At 35.1% G+C, this 17,652-nt stretch overlaps 1 protein-coding gene across 5 annotated transcripts in view; it reads right to left on the reverse strand.

Annotated features, from left to right (window-relative positions):
• SLC25A26 (solute carrier family 25 member 26) overlaps positions 1–17,652 on the reverse strand; it is a 139,667-nt gene that overhangs the window by 8,386 nt on the left and 113,629 nt on the right. For all 5 annotated transcript variants that reach the window (XR_005650446.1, XM_039851717.1, XM_039851716.1 and 2 more), the window contains one exon: positions 4,989–5,058. Coding sequence is in view for 4 of the 5 variants with exons in the window: in XM_039851717.1 (XP_039707651.1) it covers positions 4,989–5,058 (70 nt within the window). In the remaining variant the exon portion in view is untranslated. The remainder of the gene's footprint in view (positions 1–4,988; positions 5,059–17,652) is intronic.

Consider the following 17,652-nt stretch of genomic DNA (forward strand, 5'->3'; position numbering starts at 1 on the left):
GAGTATCAATTAATATGAATATTAGTCTCTTTCCTTTTAGCCACTTTTGTGTTATGAATATGTGAAACATTTTCCTCTAGATTCAAAAGTTGCCTGAAATTCAGACTTGCTAAACTGCCAAGTATTTAAAAATTTTGTGGATCCAGTCCTGAAATCCTGCTTTTAAGTTTTGTAAACCACATATTCTGCACTAAAGGAGTAAATATATTTTTAATTATCAAAAAGGGTCCAGGAAGGCTTCACGTCCATAAAAAAATATCTGAAGAAAGGAAGAAAAAAGTTAAAGGAAAGAAAGGCAATGAGTTGTACCATCCCCAAACGCAAATCTTATATTCGTTTTTTTTTCCATTACTGGTCTGGCCTAAAAGAAAATACTTCTTCAGAGTCAGAGGGACCGAGTCTTAACCCCCTGCTCTACTAGGTGGCTGGCCTTAGGTAACTTACTTATTCTCTCAGTAAAGAACTTTATGAGACAGGTATTTTGTTACCCCATGCTACCAGTGTAGAAACTGAAGCTAAGAGATGGTAAATAACTGATAGGAAGTTTTACTTAGTAGCACTGAGACTTGAAGTTTTCTCTCTGACTCCAGAACCCAAGCTCTTGGCTACTGGGTCTTCTAGCGGCCTGTTTTTCATCTATAAGATGTAGATAGCAATATGACACAGGAAAATGAGTCTGTGCAAAGTGTCTAGAATAGTGCCCGGCTCTAACTAGTGCTCAAAGTAATTAGCTCTTCTGGGTGGACAGAGATAATATGTGATTTTTCTTCATGTCTCTAGCTCGGCATACATAGTAGGTACTCAAAAATGCTTCCTGGGTGCCCTGGACAAGTGTCTGTAGTTCTTACAAACTGAAGATTTCAACTGGTCCTCTTAAAGGGAGGAGGGGGAAGATCAAAGCTAATATCTGCGCTTACGTTCTATCTGGAACACTGAAACTGTACTTGGTACTTTCATTGATTATGTTATCTCATTTGCATAGGTATTATTATTGCATTTTACAGACAACTTGCCCAGGGACAAACAGGCAGTATGGAGCAGGGCCTCAAAATCATGTGTATCTTAGCTCCAAAAGTAGTGCCCTTTTATTACATAATGACTTTGATATATAATAAGACATTAAAATTTGTTTGATAGTTAAAACGCAGAGGTGCATACACCATTTTTCCTATTTGAAAGTGTTCACAAACCGTCCTACACCAACTAAAAAGACTTAAAACTTGGCAAAGACATCTGTCTGACCACTCAAGCTTTTATGTCTAGAGTCACCTATGTTGAAAAGTGTTTGCCTTCTAATAAATTTGGATACTGCAAATCAAACTTATTTTGGCCATTAGCAAAAGTTCCCCATTCCTTTACTGTGGACGCCTGCCAATATTCTCTTAGAGATTTGTTTCATCAAAGTAATATGAAAAAATGTTAAAGACAAAAACCCATATACTTAAATAGGTCCTAATTTTACTACCATGATGGAAACTGTATTTTATGGAAATTACTAATAAATCAATTTGACTGTCTTCAAATATCAAAGATTGCTTTAATTCACAGACCTCACAATATTTTTTATGAGGCTGCAAGAAGGACTTGTGAAGATCATGTAATAGAACAACTGGTCATAATGGGGAGGGGCAGGGGACTTGTACTTTCAGTTAAGATGTCATTCCTTTCTATATTTTACTTAAGGGAACTGTAAACTGCTGGTAATAAATACAGGGAACATGCTAACATATTAGACAGGAAACAATTATTTGGTACAGCATCTGTAGGCGGCTTTAGTGCTCACAACACACATGACAATTTTCTATGGGCTCCACTGCAGTTAGGCTTTTACTGAATGCTAGGCTAACTGCTTTCAAGGACCAGATTCAGGGAAAACTAGATGTAGTTCATACATGCCCTTAGGATATGCTTATTCTTTACACTCTCCAAAGGGGCCGCCTTCCTATAATAGGCTTGGAGCTGTCACTTCCAGGCAGCAGCTGCAAATGCGAAAGCGAAAGCGGTGGGGGCGGCAGTGGGCAGCACTGCCAATCATTGTCTCTCAAGGGTCTTCCCTTCCCTGATTAGCCTGGGAGCGAGAAGAGCATCTTCATGTACCTCTTTGGCATGATCTGCATGGGTAGGGCTTCAATGACAACACATGTGTGTGTGTGTGTGTGTGTGTTTTAAAATTTGTGTTAGGCCTCCTCATTTGTACCCAGATAATCCTTCATCCTATTCTAGAATTTAACGCCAAGGGAAGATCTATCGATGGACCTATCTACCTAACAATCAATCATCTGTCACTCTCCTCTTCCAGAGAATGTAAATAAAAAGGTATATTAATTACAAGAAACTGATCAAAGAATGCTAGAATAGTAATTGTCACTCTATTAGTGAATGTCATAATTACTTAGACTGAATTATGGTTTTATGTTTAGAAGTTAACTGGAAGTGAGGAAGTTGGCAAAGTCCTTTTTTTTCCTAGTTTAACCCCTGACCAGAAGCCAAGGGAATTTCTGAGCATGACAAGCCATCAACACCTCCAATCTCAAGGGCCATTTTTGGATATCTATGCCAAGTAGTTTATAAAACAAGCATGAACACAGAAGAGTGCCAAGGATGGCACAGAGAATGGTTCATCTACAATGATTTAACCTGTTTAAAAACTGGAAAAGCAAAGAGGAATGAGAAATCTGATTTCTGATTTGAGGGCAAGTTTCATCACTGCCTTTATGGCCATGCAAGGCTAAAGAGTACGAAAGGGCCGCAGGTAAGCATATCAGGTCCTAAAGGAGCTGCCCAGCGTGGCAAGTCACTACTCATTTCCCCATAGTGTGTACTGCACAATGTTGCAACAAACTCTTACAGAATATCACCTTTTCACAATCTGGAATATTTTCAAATGATGTTTATCTTTCAGAAAAGTTTTAAAGTAGTAACTTAATTCCTCAGGATCAACATTTATACCAACTAAAATTTCAAAACAAAAGGGATATAAACAAGAAATGTATTTTATCTTTTACTAAATATATGTGGATCTACTGACAATGGAGTTTTGCAGAATTTGGACAAACGCCTTCACTTATCAGAACTTCGGCTGAAAAAATAAGATGATAGTATAAGAGAAAATGATTGTGTACAGTAACTTTATTAATATTATTCTTTCGACACAGTTGGTATTATTGTGATGATAAAGCTATTCATTTCCTGGGTGTTGGTTGTTTTACTGAAATAGTAATAATTCCTTACATATGTTTAGGTTTATCAATTTCAAGTACTCATACATACATTACCTCACCTATCCCTGAAGTACTATAATTCCTTAAGGCAGGGAGGGTTCCTTCTATGTACAGGTAACCAAGAGGGGCTTGAAGTCTCATTTCTTAGCTGGAGACAGAACCGAGACTTGACAATGTTGCAAGTCTGGCCTCCACTACATGTGTAGTGTAGCTCTGGGCAAAGCCTCCCTTACTCACATCCCGGCTTCCCTGCTGCTGGAGCAGAGTGCTGTGTGCTGCGCTCTGTGCTCTTCGGGTGAGCCACCTTACTGAAAAGGCCTGGCCCACAGGATCCCACCATCCAGTGGATGTCTGATAAATGTTTCTTTCTTGCCCCCCACCCCCAACTAATCTAAGCGCTTAGCGCCTATTACAAAGCATTATTCAGAAAAAGGAACTGAAATGAATGCAAATTTCCTTAACAGAAACAATACATTTGTAAGCAAATCTTGGCATTACCAACTTAAAGAATGGGACCACAGAATATACACTTATTTCAACACATGGAAGTTTTATGGCATTGTTAACTCTAAAACGTGGCCTTTCCTTATCCAGGAAGAACAGATTTCCATAATGCTCACTTTGTCCCCAGGGCTCAGGAGGGAGTCAACAAAAATTCACATTTCATTTAGAGACTGGGGTATAAAGATGCCTGACCTCTAAAAAACAAATCAAGACCACCTACTCATTCAACAGAGCTAATAACTGTGTCATGTGGAAACAATTACCTGTCATAATCAATTTGAACTGGCTTCGTGTCTAGAGGGAAGATTCTTATTTTTGATTATCAATTCTATAAGTCAAATGAGTCCAACTATTAATAAAGAATCCTATGAAATGTATGTTTTCTGTTTTCCTAATCACTACAACAAAACACCCAACCTAACAACTATGAAACAAATTGGAAAATAATTCTTTTCTAATAAAGGTGACATCTAAACCTACATATCTATCAATTAACGCTTCACATCTAAACTAGAAGTTCATAACTTTCTGGCAAATCTCCACTTTGACTTATATCAACTGTAATTCTAATTTTCCTTTATTTGCAACAACAAAATGTATTTTTTAGGCTGTTAAACCTATTACTTAAAAAATTCCTTAAAGCATCTGAGTTCTCATTAAAACCTCACTGGAAAATTCGTATGACTTAGTGATGGATAACACAATATTGCACATTGTCACATTGCTCTCAGTTTAATGTCTAGAAAATGCCCAGATGTTTAGATCTCCACATTTTCTAAACAGAGCAGTTTAGCCTTCAGTAAGTTGTGGAGCAGCCTCTGTTCTCCTGACACTAGTTAATCTATGGTGCTGTCAAACATGTCACACGAACCGTGAATCATTGCCTTCTGTAGAAATCGCTTAAACCCCCAAAGCACTGCTCAAGGCAGACAGCTGCACAGTTAGCCCAGCACCCACAGCAAGTCTCTTCCCACAGAAGACTTTATAAATCATCTTTAAGATAATCCAAGGGCCTGAGTGAAGGCTTCGATACAGATAAAAAGAAAAAGAAAAATTTGTCAAAAACAAATTGGTTGTCTTTCAAGCGGACACCTTTTTAGCATTTTTTTTTTCTAAAACACTTTTTTTTCCCCAAACTACTGGTGGAACTCTCTTCATTTAAACAACCTGGAATTTCTAAAGAATGTTGTTTTTGCATAGTTAATATTTTCACATTTTTCTCTCTCTCTTTGGTCTTTCCCAGTATAATATAATCCTTTGCACCTGCAAAAGCTCCACAGACTGCTGACTGCCAAGAATCCACCACATGATCCTGCCTCCAGGACCAGAGGGCCTGTGTTTAAGGAGAAAGAAAAATACAAGTTATTAAATATTTGAATTTATCGGAACCTCCTGTGGGTTAGCTCTAGGGATGGGAACTTAAGTGAGAAGCTATTTTGGTGGCATTCCTTACTGATGACATAAGTGATTTTCCCAAGGACTTAACTGCATTCTAAAATAAGTCAAAGAAACAAGAGTGATAGCTACATTACAGTGCTCATGGAAACAATTTTTAGGAAATATGAATATTTGTGTGTGTATCTGTGTATAAATAAAGATATATCTTTAAGACAATATAACATTTTAAATATTCCCCATATAATTCTGAACATATATATACTATAATTCACAAATTAATCCAGAGCAGTGTATGCCAAATCCTTCAATTCTTTTTTCAATCTTTATCCATGTTGTACGTTTGAAGGATGCTAATTCTGTTACTTGTCAATTTAAAAACTGTCAAAACATTTTTTGTACTGTTCATGAAGTTGAAGATTATACATATAAATACCCATGCTGGTTTCAAATCTAGGCAAACTGATGGCAGAGACATGGTGCCTTGCTTACCAAGAGTTTATGATCAAGTAGAAGACAAAATACAGTCACACCAAATGTTGAACAATGCTCTGAGTCAGGCCTTGGTCTAATCTCTGAATATATATTAAAACCCATAGTCCTTACAACAATCCTAAGAATTAGGTCTTATTATTATCTACCTTTCAGCTGGGCTTTCTAACAGCAGAGCCTGTACTTTTTTTTTTTGGGGGGGTGGGGCTTTATTAAGGTGTAAGTGATGTCCAATAAACTACACATATTTAAAGTATGCAACTTGTTAACTTTTAACATACACATGAAATCATTGCCACAATTAAGGTAGTGAACATATCACCCCAAAAAGTTTTTCTGTCCCTTTGTCATCCCTCTTTCTTGTTCTTCCTCGTCACCCACTAAACAACCTCATCTTTGTCACTCTAGATTAGTTTGCTGTATATAGAATTTTATATAAATGAACATTCATTTTTTTTAAAATCTGGATTTTTTTTTCCTTGAGAATTTTCGCATGATTCATCCATGTTACCGTGGATATCAACAGTTCATTCCTTTCTAATTGGTAAGTAATATTCCACTGTGTACATATATCATTTATGTACTCACCTGCTGATGGATATTTGGGATTTTTCCAGTTTTTTGGCTCTTAGAAATAAAACTGGTATGAACAATTATACACATGCCTTCATTCTTCTCGGAGAAATACCTAGGTATGGAATAGCTGGATCACATGGCATAAAAATGTTTAACTTTTTAAGAAACTACCAAACTGTTTTCCAAAGTGGTTATATCATTTTACAATCTAACCAGTTCCAGTTTCTCCACATCCTTTGAAATACTTGGCATTGTCAATATTTTAAAAATTTTAACCATTCTAATAGGTGTGTAGTATTTCATTGTGCCTTTAATTTTTATTTCTCTGATGACAAATGATTTGAGGATTTTTTTTCGTGTACTTTTCTTCCATCTGTATATTTTCTTTGGTGAAGTGTCTGTTGAAATGTTTTGTACACTGCTATTGGTTGTTTTCTTAATTATAGAGTTTTGAGAGTTCTTTATATATTCTATATAAAAGTCATTTGCAAATGCTTTTTTCCTAATCTGTGGCTTGTCTTTTCATTCTTTTAACAATGTCTATTGAAAAACAGAAGTATTTAATTTTGATGAAGTACAAATGATTCTTTTACAGATCTTGATTTTAGTGACATATCCAAGAAATCTTTGCCTACCTCAGGCCACGAAGATTTTTCACCTGTGTTTTCTTCTAGAAATTTTATGTCATTAGGTTTTACATTTAGATCTATTATTCGTTTGGAGTTAATTTTTAGGTATGATGCAAGGTATGAAGTTCTTTTATTTTTTACATATAGATATTTAATTGTTCCAAAAATTAGAAAAGAGTATCTTTTTTCCAATGAACTGCCTTCTTACTTTTGTCAAAAATCAGTTGTCCATATATGTGTGGGTCTATTTCTGTATTCTCTATTCCACTCTAATCTACATGTCTATCTTGATACTAATTTGATATTTTCTTGACTATTATAGCTCTATAATAAATCTTAAGATCAGGTAATATTAGTTCCCCAGCTTTGTTCTTTTTCAAAGTTGCTCTAACTATTTTAGGTTCTTTGTAATTCGATATGAATTTTAGAATCAGTTTATCAATTTCTACAAAATGGCCTGCTGAGATTTTCTTCTGAATTGCACTGAATCAACCGATCATTTTGGAGATAATGGAAGTATTAACAATATTGAGTTTTTCTAACCCATAAACATGGTATATAATTCTCCATTTGCTTAAGCCTCCATTATTTTCTCTCAACAGTCTTATAATTTTCAGTATATAGGTCTTGCAACTGTTAGATTTATCTCTAAGTATTTCATATGTGTTGATACCACTACAAATAGTATTGTTTTATTTTAATTTGTTTCTGTTTGTTGCTAACATGTAGAAATACAATTAATTTTTGTATACTGAGCTTGTTTTCTGCAACCTTGCTTAACTTACCAGCTCTAATGGCTTCTTTGTAGATTCCATCAAATTTTTCACACCAATGATTATATTGTCTACAGATAAAGACATTTTTATTTTTCCTTCTAACTTAGATTATTACCTTTTATTTCTTTTTCTTGCTTTACTGCACTGGATAGGACCTCTAGCATAACAGTTTGCACTGCAATAATGATGACAAATATTAGAAAAAAAACCTCTTGAATATATTAAAATGGTTGGAATAGTGTAATGACGCACTGACAGTGGCATGATTTTTTTACGGAAGATCAAACATACCACAACTGAAAGAAAAACAGCAAAGTTAGTACTAATGTTCTACTCTGAAAATATACCTGTAAGGCTGAGAAGGTTGCTACAGAAATGGAGATGTCATGTTAACAAATCAAGACATATAGGGCCCTGTTTACTGTCAACTTCAACTTTTTCTTTATGTGTCTCATTGATTTATGTATGTATCTGTTTTTATACCAATACCATACTGTTTTAATTACTACAGCTTTGTAATACAATTTGAAATCAGGAAACAAATTTTCTTAAGCAAGTGTCTACCTACCTATGTAAACTATCTAACAAATTAGATATATTATACACTGTGATGTGAGACTCTAACATTTCCTTTTACCTAACTAATAAGAATGGTTACGTGAAAAATATATTTATTAAATTCACTGGGCTAAGAATGCAGCTATCAAACCGATATTCATAACATTACTTACAGAAGTAGATTTTTAAAAGTTTTATTAAAAACAGCTTTCTAAAAAAAGTCTTGCCACTAAGCAAGACTATGTGGTATTTCTTTAGCAAATGTGCTAATATTTGTAAATATATCTGTGCTTTTGTAGCAAGCATTTTCTCAAGAGCTCTTATAAGTATTGGAGACAGTATAAGAAACAAGACAGTGGCACAATATCTTCTTACTTTTAAGGTGGCAAAATGTGTATTTTATCAGGCTAATGCCAGTTTTAACACCATAACTTAATTGCTGACTTTTTAGAAAAGAAATGTGAAACATAAACTGGACTTTTTATGATGACTGAAGGTCATATTCAATTAATCTACTGGTATCTTCAAGGGATGCAAAGAGCAGAAGTTTACTCCAAACAGACTTAAAATACTAATAATTAATAATGCTGAGTTTATAAGCAATAATAAAAAACAAATAACAAGATGTGAATTACATGTCATACAAGGGGAAACAATCAAAGAAAGATGCTATGTAATTCATTTACTGAGTACCTACTAGGTGTCAGGCACTAAAGAGTTAAGGGGAAAAGAAAAAAAACAGCAGTCCCTAGGTCTAATATTTAATGGGGGTACAGTGGGAGCAGAACAGGATTATAACAGAAAGAATCCAGGAGGTGATGGAGAAAGGTTCACAGAAGTGCCTGATGTAATCTAGGATGAAAAAAAATCGGTTGCCAGGAGAAAAACAACACTTAATCAAAATAGACTCAGATGGCTGAAGACACAGTTTAAAAATAGAATCTCCATAGATAAGCATAACTTTCCACTATCACCTGGCCAGAATAATTTAGCCTAAGAATATATAAAGAAATCATTTCATATTTGAAAAGGATAATAATAAATATCTTAAAACAAACCAAAAAAATCTCTAGAACCAAAAGGTTTAGAATCAAGTAAGAAACTTCAGTGGCAAACACAGGGCATGACAATTAATGATTATAACAATAATCACAATAAACACTTATATAGCACTTACTACTTTCCAGACACTAAACACTTTACATGCATTGCCTCATGTAATCCTAACCACAATCTTCTGAGGTGCCATTTTCTCCTCATTTTATAGACAAGGAGGTTGAGGCTCAGAGAAGTTAAGTAACTTGCTAAAGTTTATACAGGTAGTTAATAGCAGAACTAGAATTTGAATGAGACAATTTGGTACAGAATATATGACTAGGGGGCACAGAGGTGAAGGAAAGAGAATGAGCCCAAATGTGAAAAATCAAATGATGGAAGCTGTGCCACAAAATAAGTAAGGATAGAAAGCACATGGCCATATTTGCTTATTTATCCCTATTCGATGTCCTGTTTTCTTTCTCTTTTCAAATAATTTCAGATGAATCCATGCACGTGTATATATATCTCACGTTAATGAGAAATTTCAAGTTGAAGTAATAAGACTGGCAGTAAGAAATGTTCTTAATTTCGCTTCTGTGTTTTTTTTCTTTTGACTAGGAAAGTCAACTAATAAGTGACAATAGACACGGTTGATCATGGCAGAGCTGCATGATACTAGATATGAAAAAGAGCAACCAGCGGTGCTCACCACCTTATCCTCAGTACCTGCCTGGTGTCTGGCTTGTAGTTTAGTTTCTATGGTTTTTCTTAAGTTTTCTTAACATAGGTTGATTGGAAAATATTTCTAAGACCTTATATAGAAGATTTCATTTCAAAATAATTTAAGACTTAAAGAAAAGTTGCAAAAATATTCCCATATATCTTTCACCCAGCTTCCCTTAATGGTGACATCTTATATAATCATAGTACAATTATTAAAACAGGAGATTAAAATAGGTACAATACTACTAAGACAAAGACCTTAATTAAATTTCACCATACACATTATTTTAAACTTTTAAGGTGTAAGTTTTAAACATCCACCTTTTTTTTTTAATTGAATTAATGATATTCTATTATCCATTAGGATAGGATGAAAAATCCTGAATACTTAGTGGTATCACTACAAAAACCATCAGGATATTCTGTTTTTCCAAGTGATTCATCACTCATTACTCATTAAAGCCTATCAGAAGAAGAACAATATGATGAAATTTGGCTACCCCACAACAGCTATTAGCCCAAGTATTCATTCACAGGACAGAAAGCAAACACCAGGCACAATACTATAAAACATTCAAAAGTCCAAGTCTGGGTCAGGTTTTTCCTATTAAACTATAGCATTAAGAAAAGGCTTTGTTTTTCACTTCAAAAAACCCACAGAAATGTACACTATTGCCTTATGAATGAATAACAAATTGAAAATAAGTGTTTGGCTTTAGTGCAAGAAAACTTAAATTTGGAACTTCTTCAGCTATGGTACTGAAAAGTAGTTATGCATTTCCCATTGTATGAGACTATGAAACTTTACCAAATGCTTTTTGTGACCCAAGGATGGGTATATGTACAGAGTCATCTACTCAATTCCAAATTAATAACATCAGATAATTTAAGACAACAGAAGGAAAATCTTGTGTAGGTCTCACTGTTGTCAACCTACTACCGTAATTTTATAACACATCAAAGACAGCAGACAATTTCATGCAAATGCTCTCCATACTATAGTTAATCAAGCTACACTTATGTACTTTTTACACATACACTTTAAAAATGGTGACATCAGAAACATGGCAAAGTGAGAGATGTCTCCAGATCTCTCCCCTTGAAACAACAATACACTGAACATCCAAAACTCAGCAAGAAAAAAACACCCAAACTGCACACCAGCATGTCTGGGCGTGGGATCGGTACATAAGAGCTACCACAGGTCAGAACCCGGGAAGTTCGGTGGTAGACTGGGAGAAACAAAGAAGCTGCCTCTCGCAGCCAGAGGTGAGAAGGTATGGCAGGTTCCCTGAACAACCTTGCCTGAGAGAGTTGTGACTGCCACGCAGGGCAGAAAGCAAAGAAGCGGAGAAGACAGAGAAGCAACAGTTGATTATTACCAGTCGTGGTTGTAAAATGCGAGGCTGAGCCGAAGCCCCCATCCCCCAACCCAGAAGGCCCCTCCCCCCATATCCTCCAAGACCGAACACCATGGAGCTCCAGGGGATTCTGAGCAAACGCTACCAAAACTGTTGCTAACTGACAGGGACTGAGACTGAGAGTACCCAGCATAATTGAATCTCTATAAGGAAAAAAAGGCATTACTAAGACTTTATATAAAGCAGGGATCCAAGAGCTTAGATGTCACCTACTGGAAACCAAAAGAAAAATGCCTTCTTTGTAAATTTTTTTGGAAAAAAAGCAGAATACACTTCCATTAATGCCCAGGCAAAGAAATAGTCCATTAAACATCATGAACAACCAAGGTATCAAGACATCTAGAAAGAAAGAGAAAAATGTCCGGAAAATAAGTTTACAGACATAGAAATATGCGACTTAAATGACAGAGAATTCGGGATGGTTCTTCTGAAAAAACTCAATGAGATCCACAACAATTCATAATAACATTTTCAGGAATTGAAAAATCAACTAGATCAGCACAATGACTTTTTTAGCAAGGAGACTGAAACCCTCAAAAAGAACCAAATAGAACTTCTGGAGATGAACACACTGAAAGAGATGAAAAATGAAATGGCAAGTTTGGGAAATAGAGTTGACCAAATGGAGAAAAGGATCAGTGATATCGAAGAGAGCAATTTAGAAATAAATCAGAAAAAAGAAGAGAGAAACCTAAGAATGAAAAAGAATGAAAGAGAAATACAAGAACTAGCTGATACCATCAGGAAAGGAAACATAAGAATAATGGGCATTCTCGAAGGAGAGGAAAGAAGCAGGGACTAGAAAGCATTTTCAGACAAAGAGCTGATGAGAATTTCCCAAATCTAAGGAATGAGCTGGAGCTTAGAATTCAAGTCAATAGAACATCCAATTATCTCAACCCAGAAAGGCCTTCTCTAAGACAAACTGTATTAAACTTATCAAAAATCAATGATAAAGAATTCTCAGGGCAGCCAGGGGAAAAAAGAGAATAACCTATAAAGGAAAACCCATTAGATTATCGTTGAACTTCTCAGTGCAAACTTTACAAGCCAGAAAGGAATAGAATCAAATTTTCAAACTCTTAAATGAAAAGAACTACCAGCCGAGAATAATGCATCCAACAAAGCTCTCCTTTAGATATGTAGGAGAAATAAAGACTTTTCCACACATACAAAAATTGAGAGAATTCTTCACTGTGAGGCCTGCATTACAGGAAATACTGAAAGGGGTCAGTTCACCTAAAACAAAATGGCAAAAAAATAAAAATAAAAATAACTATAAGTTAGGCGACTAGCAGGCAGATAGAAGCAGAGGAGTGCAACCCTTACTAAGAATAGGGCATTATAAGCTTAATAAGAAGAGGTTTGCGATAGCAAAATAGAAATGAACATTCAGCATACATAGGGACAAACTGAGACAAAAATAACAGAAAAAGGGAGGGTTCAAAGATCCAAATTCAAAAGGTGAGTGGAAATAAGGCACATGCAGAAGAAAGTGGACTAATATATATATACATATATATACATAACTATCCTCTACACATTCGCAATGGTAACCATTGCGAATGGTTATATACTTCAGAACTGAAGTATATAACGTAAAACAAGAAGGATCAAAGTTAAAATCCACAAAACCCAACCAATATAAAAAAAAAAAAATAGACAAAGACAAGGAAGCAATTGCAACATCAAGCTACCAGAAAGCAAAAAATAAAATGGCTATAGGAAAACTTTATATTTCAATAATCGCCCTAAATGTAAATGGACAGAACTCACCAATAAAAAGGCACAAAGTTGCAAATTGGATCAGAAAACAAAACCCAGCCATATGCTGCCACCAGGAGACACATCTCAGTTCCAAAGACAACATAGACTTAAAGTGAAAGGGTGAAAAATGATATTTCAAGCAAATGGCATTCAGAGAAAAGCAGGAGTAGCGGTACTAATATCGGAGAAAATAGACTTCAAAATCAAAAAGGTAAAGAAAGATACCGAGGGACACGTCATAACGATAAAAGGAATAATACACCAAGAAGATATAACATTTATTAATATCTATGCTCCCAATCGGGGAGCCCTGAAATATATAAAGCAATTACTAACAGAACTAAAGGGATAAACAGACCAAAACACTATCGTAGTGCTTTCCAAAGAGAAAATCAATAAAGAAATAACATCCTTAAATGAAACGTTAGACCAACTGGACATAACTGACATTTTCAGAGCCTTTCCTACCAAAACAGCTACTTATACATTCTTTTCTAGTCAACATGGAACATTTTCAAAAATTGACCACATACTGGGACACAGAGATTGCCTCAACAAACATAAAAGGATTGAAATCATACCAACCATATTCTCTGATCATAATGCTTTGAACCTGGAGATCAACTATAAAAAGAAAGAGAGAAGAACAAATACATGGAGATTAAACAACATGCTACTGAAGAATGACTAGGTCAGAGGAGAAATAAAAAGAGAGATCAAGAGATACATAGAAACAAATGGTAATGATAGTAAAACATATCAAAACTTTTGGGACATGGCAACAGTGGTCATAAGAGGAAAGTTCATATCATTACAGGCCTATCTCAAGAAACAAGAATGAGTCCAAATAAACAACCTAACGCTTCATCTTAAAAAACTAGAAAAGAAAGAACAGAGGAAGCCTAAAGTCAGTAGAAGGAAAGAAATAATTAAATTAGAGTAGAATTAAATTTAAAAAAAAAAAGAAAAAAGAAATGCAATGTGGAGCTGGTTCTTTGAGAAGGTAAATAAAATTGACAATCCCCTGGCTAGATTCACTAAAGAAAAAAGAGAAAGGACACAAACAAAATCAGGGATGAAAGAGGGGAAAATTACAACTGATAATGCAGAACTACAAAGGATCATACAAGAATACTATGAAAAAGTATATAACACCAAATTTAATAACCTACAAGAAATGGACAAGTACTTAGATACAACCTTCAGAGACTAAAACAAGAAGAACCGAAAAATCTAAATAGACAGATCAGCAGTATGGAAACTGAAACAATCATCAAAAACCTACCAAAAAGTAAAAGTCCAGGACCAGATGGCTTCACCAATGAATTCTACCAAACATTCAAAGATTTAATACCTATTCTTCTCAAACTCTTCCAAAAAATCGAAGAGGAGGCAATACCTCCTAACTCATTTTATAAGGCCAATATCACCCTGATACTAAAACCTGGCAAAGATAACACAAAAACACACACACAAAAATTACAGACCAATATCTCTCATAAACACAGATGGAAAAATCCTAAATAAGATACCAGCGAATCAAATACAGCAACATATTAAAAAGATTATATACCACGATCAAGTGGGCTTCATCCCAGGGGCACAGGGCTGGTTTAACATACGAAAATTGATTAATGTGATACACCACATAAACAAATTAAAAAATAAGTATCATATGATCATATCAATAGATGCAGAAAAAGCCTTCAACAAGATACAGCATCCATTTATGATCAAAACACTTAACAAAATCGGTATAGAAGGAAAGTGCCTTAAAATAATAAAGGCCATATACAACAAACCCTCAGCCAACATTATACTTAATGGTGAAAAAATAAAAACCTTCTCTCTAAGATCAGGAACAAGACAAGGCTGTCCACTATCACCACTGTTATCCAATATAACATTGGAGGTCCTAGCGAGTACAATCGAGCAAGAGAAAGATATAAAAGGCATTCAAATAGGAGAGAAGCCAAACTGTCACTATTTGCAGATAACATGATTCTCTACCTAGAAAACCCTAAAGACTCCACCAGAACACTACTAGAAACAATAAGCAAATACAATAAAATATCTGGATTAAAAAAAATCAATGTTCTAAAATCCATAGTGTTCCTATACTCTAATAATGAAGCGTCAGAAAAAGAAATGGGGAAACAAAAAGAATAAAATACCTAGGAAAAAATTTCATGAAATATATGAAGGAACTATATATAAGGAAACTATAAGAACCTATTAAAAGAAATCAAAGAAGATACAAAGAAATGGAAAGATATTCTGTATTCTTGGATTGGAATAATCAACATAGTTAAAATGACCTTATTACTTAAAGCATTATACAGATTTAATGCAATCCCTGTCAAAACCCCAGCAGCATTTTTAAAAGAAATAGAACCAAAACCTCATCAATTTTGCATGGAAGCACAAAAGACTGCAAATTGCCAAAATCATCCTGAGAAAAAAGAACAAGGCTTGAGGCATCACTCTGCCAGACTTCAAAATCGGTATAGAAGGAAAGTGACAATAATCAAAATAGCATGGTATTAGCATAGAAATAGACACATAGACCAGTGGAACAGAATCGAGAGTCCAGAAATAAACCCATATTTATATAGGCAAATAATTTTAGACCAAAAAAAGCCAAAAATATACAGTGGAGATAGGAAAGCCTCTTCAATCAATGGTACTGGGAAAACTGGTAAGCCACCTGCAAAAGAATAAAGGGAGACTGTTGTCCATCATCACACACCAAAATTAGCTCAAAATGGATTAAGGACCTGAATATAAGACCTAAAACAATAAATTGAATAGAAGAAAACATAGAAACTAAACTCATTGACCCTGGACTTATAGAGGATTTTATGAATTTGACCTCAAAGGCAGTAAATATGAAAATAAATGGGTGGGGCTACATCAAACAAAAAATCTTCTGCACAGCAAAGAAAACTATCAACAAGGTAAAGAGACAACCATCCAAATAGGAAAATATATTTGCAAGCAACACCTCCAATAAGGGCCTCATATCCAAAATATACAAAGAACCCATATCGCTTAATAACAAAAACAAAATCCAATTAGAAAGTGGGCAGAGGATCTGAACAGACACTTCTCCCAAGAAGACATACATATAGCCAACAAATATATCAAGGATGCTCAACATCGCTAGCTATGAGGGAAATGCAAATTGAAACCACAATGAGATACCATCTCACACACCTGTTAGAATAGCTGTTCTCAACAGGACAAGTAATATCATTGTTGGAGAGGATGCAGAGAAAAAAGAACCCTCATACACTGCTGGTGGGACTGCAAATTGGTACAGCCACTACGGAAAACAGTATGGAGGTTCTCAAAAAGCTAAGAATTGATCTATCTTATGATCTAGCAATCCCTCTACTGGGCATTTACCCTCAAAGACTTGAAAACCCATATCCGAAAAGATGTTTGCATACCGATGTTCATAGCAGCATTACTCACAGTGGCCAGGACATGGTAGCAACCAGAGTGTCCTACCACAGATGACTGGATAAAGCAGCTGTGGTACATATATACAATGGAATATTACTCAGCCATAAAAAGAGATGAAATACTGCCATTTGTGACAACATTGATGGACCTTGAGATAATCATTCTAAGCAAAGTAAGCCAGATAGAAAAAGTTGAAAACCACATGCTATCATTTTTATGTGTGATATAAACCTAAAAGCAACAAACGAACAGGAGAAACAAACAGAGACTCATGACATGGTCAACAGACTAGAGGGTGGGAGGGAGTAGGGAGGAAGGAGGGTTGATGGAGTAAAAGGGGTCAAATATGGGGTGAAAGAAAGAAATCTAACTATGGGAGGTGAACACACAATGCAATATATATATGCCTTACCGTTAAATTGTACTCCTGAGACTTACTGGATTTTGTTAACCGTCACCATAAAAACAAACAAACAAATAAAGCAAGATGGACTCATCTACTGAGTTTGTTGAGTAATATTTAGGTTTTATAGTTAGAAAGTAACATTTTGGAGTATGTATGGCTAGGTTTTTCTGGAGGGGTACTTATTCTGGTTAGGAGTTCTCTGAGCTTCCTGGATCTGTGGAGTTTTTTTTTTTTTTAATTTTGTTTTATATTAGTTTCAGGTATGTAGCACATTGGTTAGACATTTATATCATTTGTGAAGTGATTCCCCTGATTACACTAGCACCATCTGACTCTACACATAACCATTACAATACTATTGACTATATTCCCTATGATATATTCTACATCCTTGTGACTATTTTGTAACTACGAATTTGTACTTTTCCATTTCTTTACCTTTTCACTCAACCCCCAATTCCCTTCCTGTCTGGCAGTTACCAGACTGTCCTCTGTATCTGTGAGTCTGTTTTCATTTGGTTTATTCCTTTTGTTCCTTAGATTCCACATATAAGTGAAGTCATATGGTATTTATCTTTCTCTGACTTATTTCACTCAACATAATAACCTCTAGGTACATCCATGTCATCACAAATGGTAGAATTTCTTTTTTTTTATGGCTGAGTAATATTCCATTGT

The sequence above is a fragment of the Pteropus medius genome, unplaced genomic scaffold (assembly GCF_902729225.1).
Source record: "Pteropus medius unplaced genomic scaffold, Ma_sr-lr_union100, whole genome shotgun sequence".
In the NCBI taxonomy this organism is placed as follows: Eukaryota; Metazoa; Chordata; class Mammalia; order Chiroptera; family Pteropodidae; genus Pteropus; species Pteropus medius.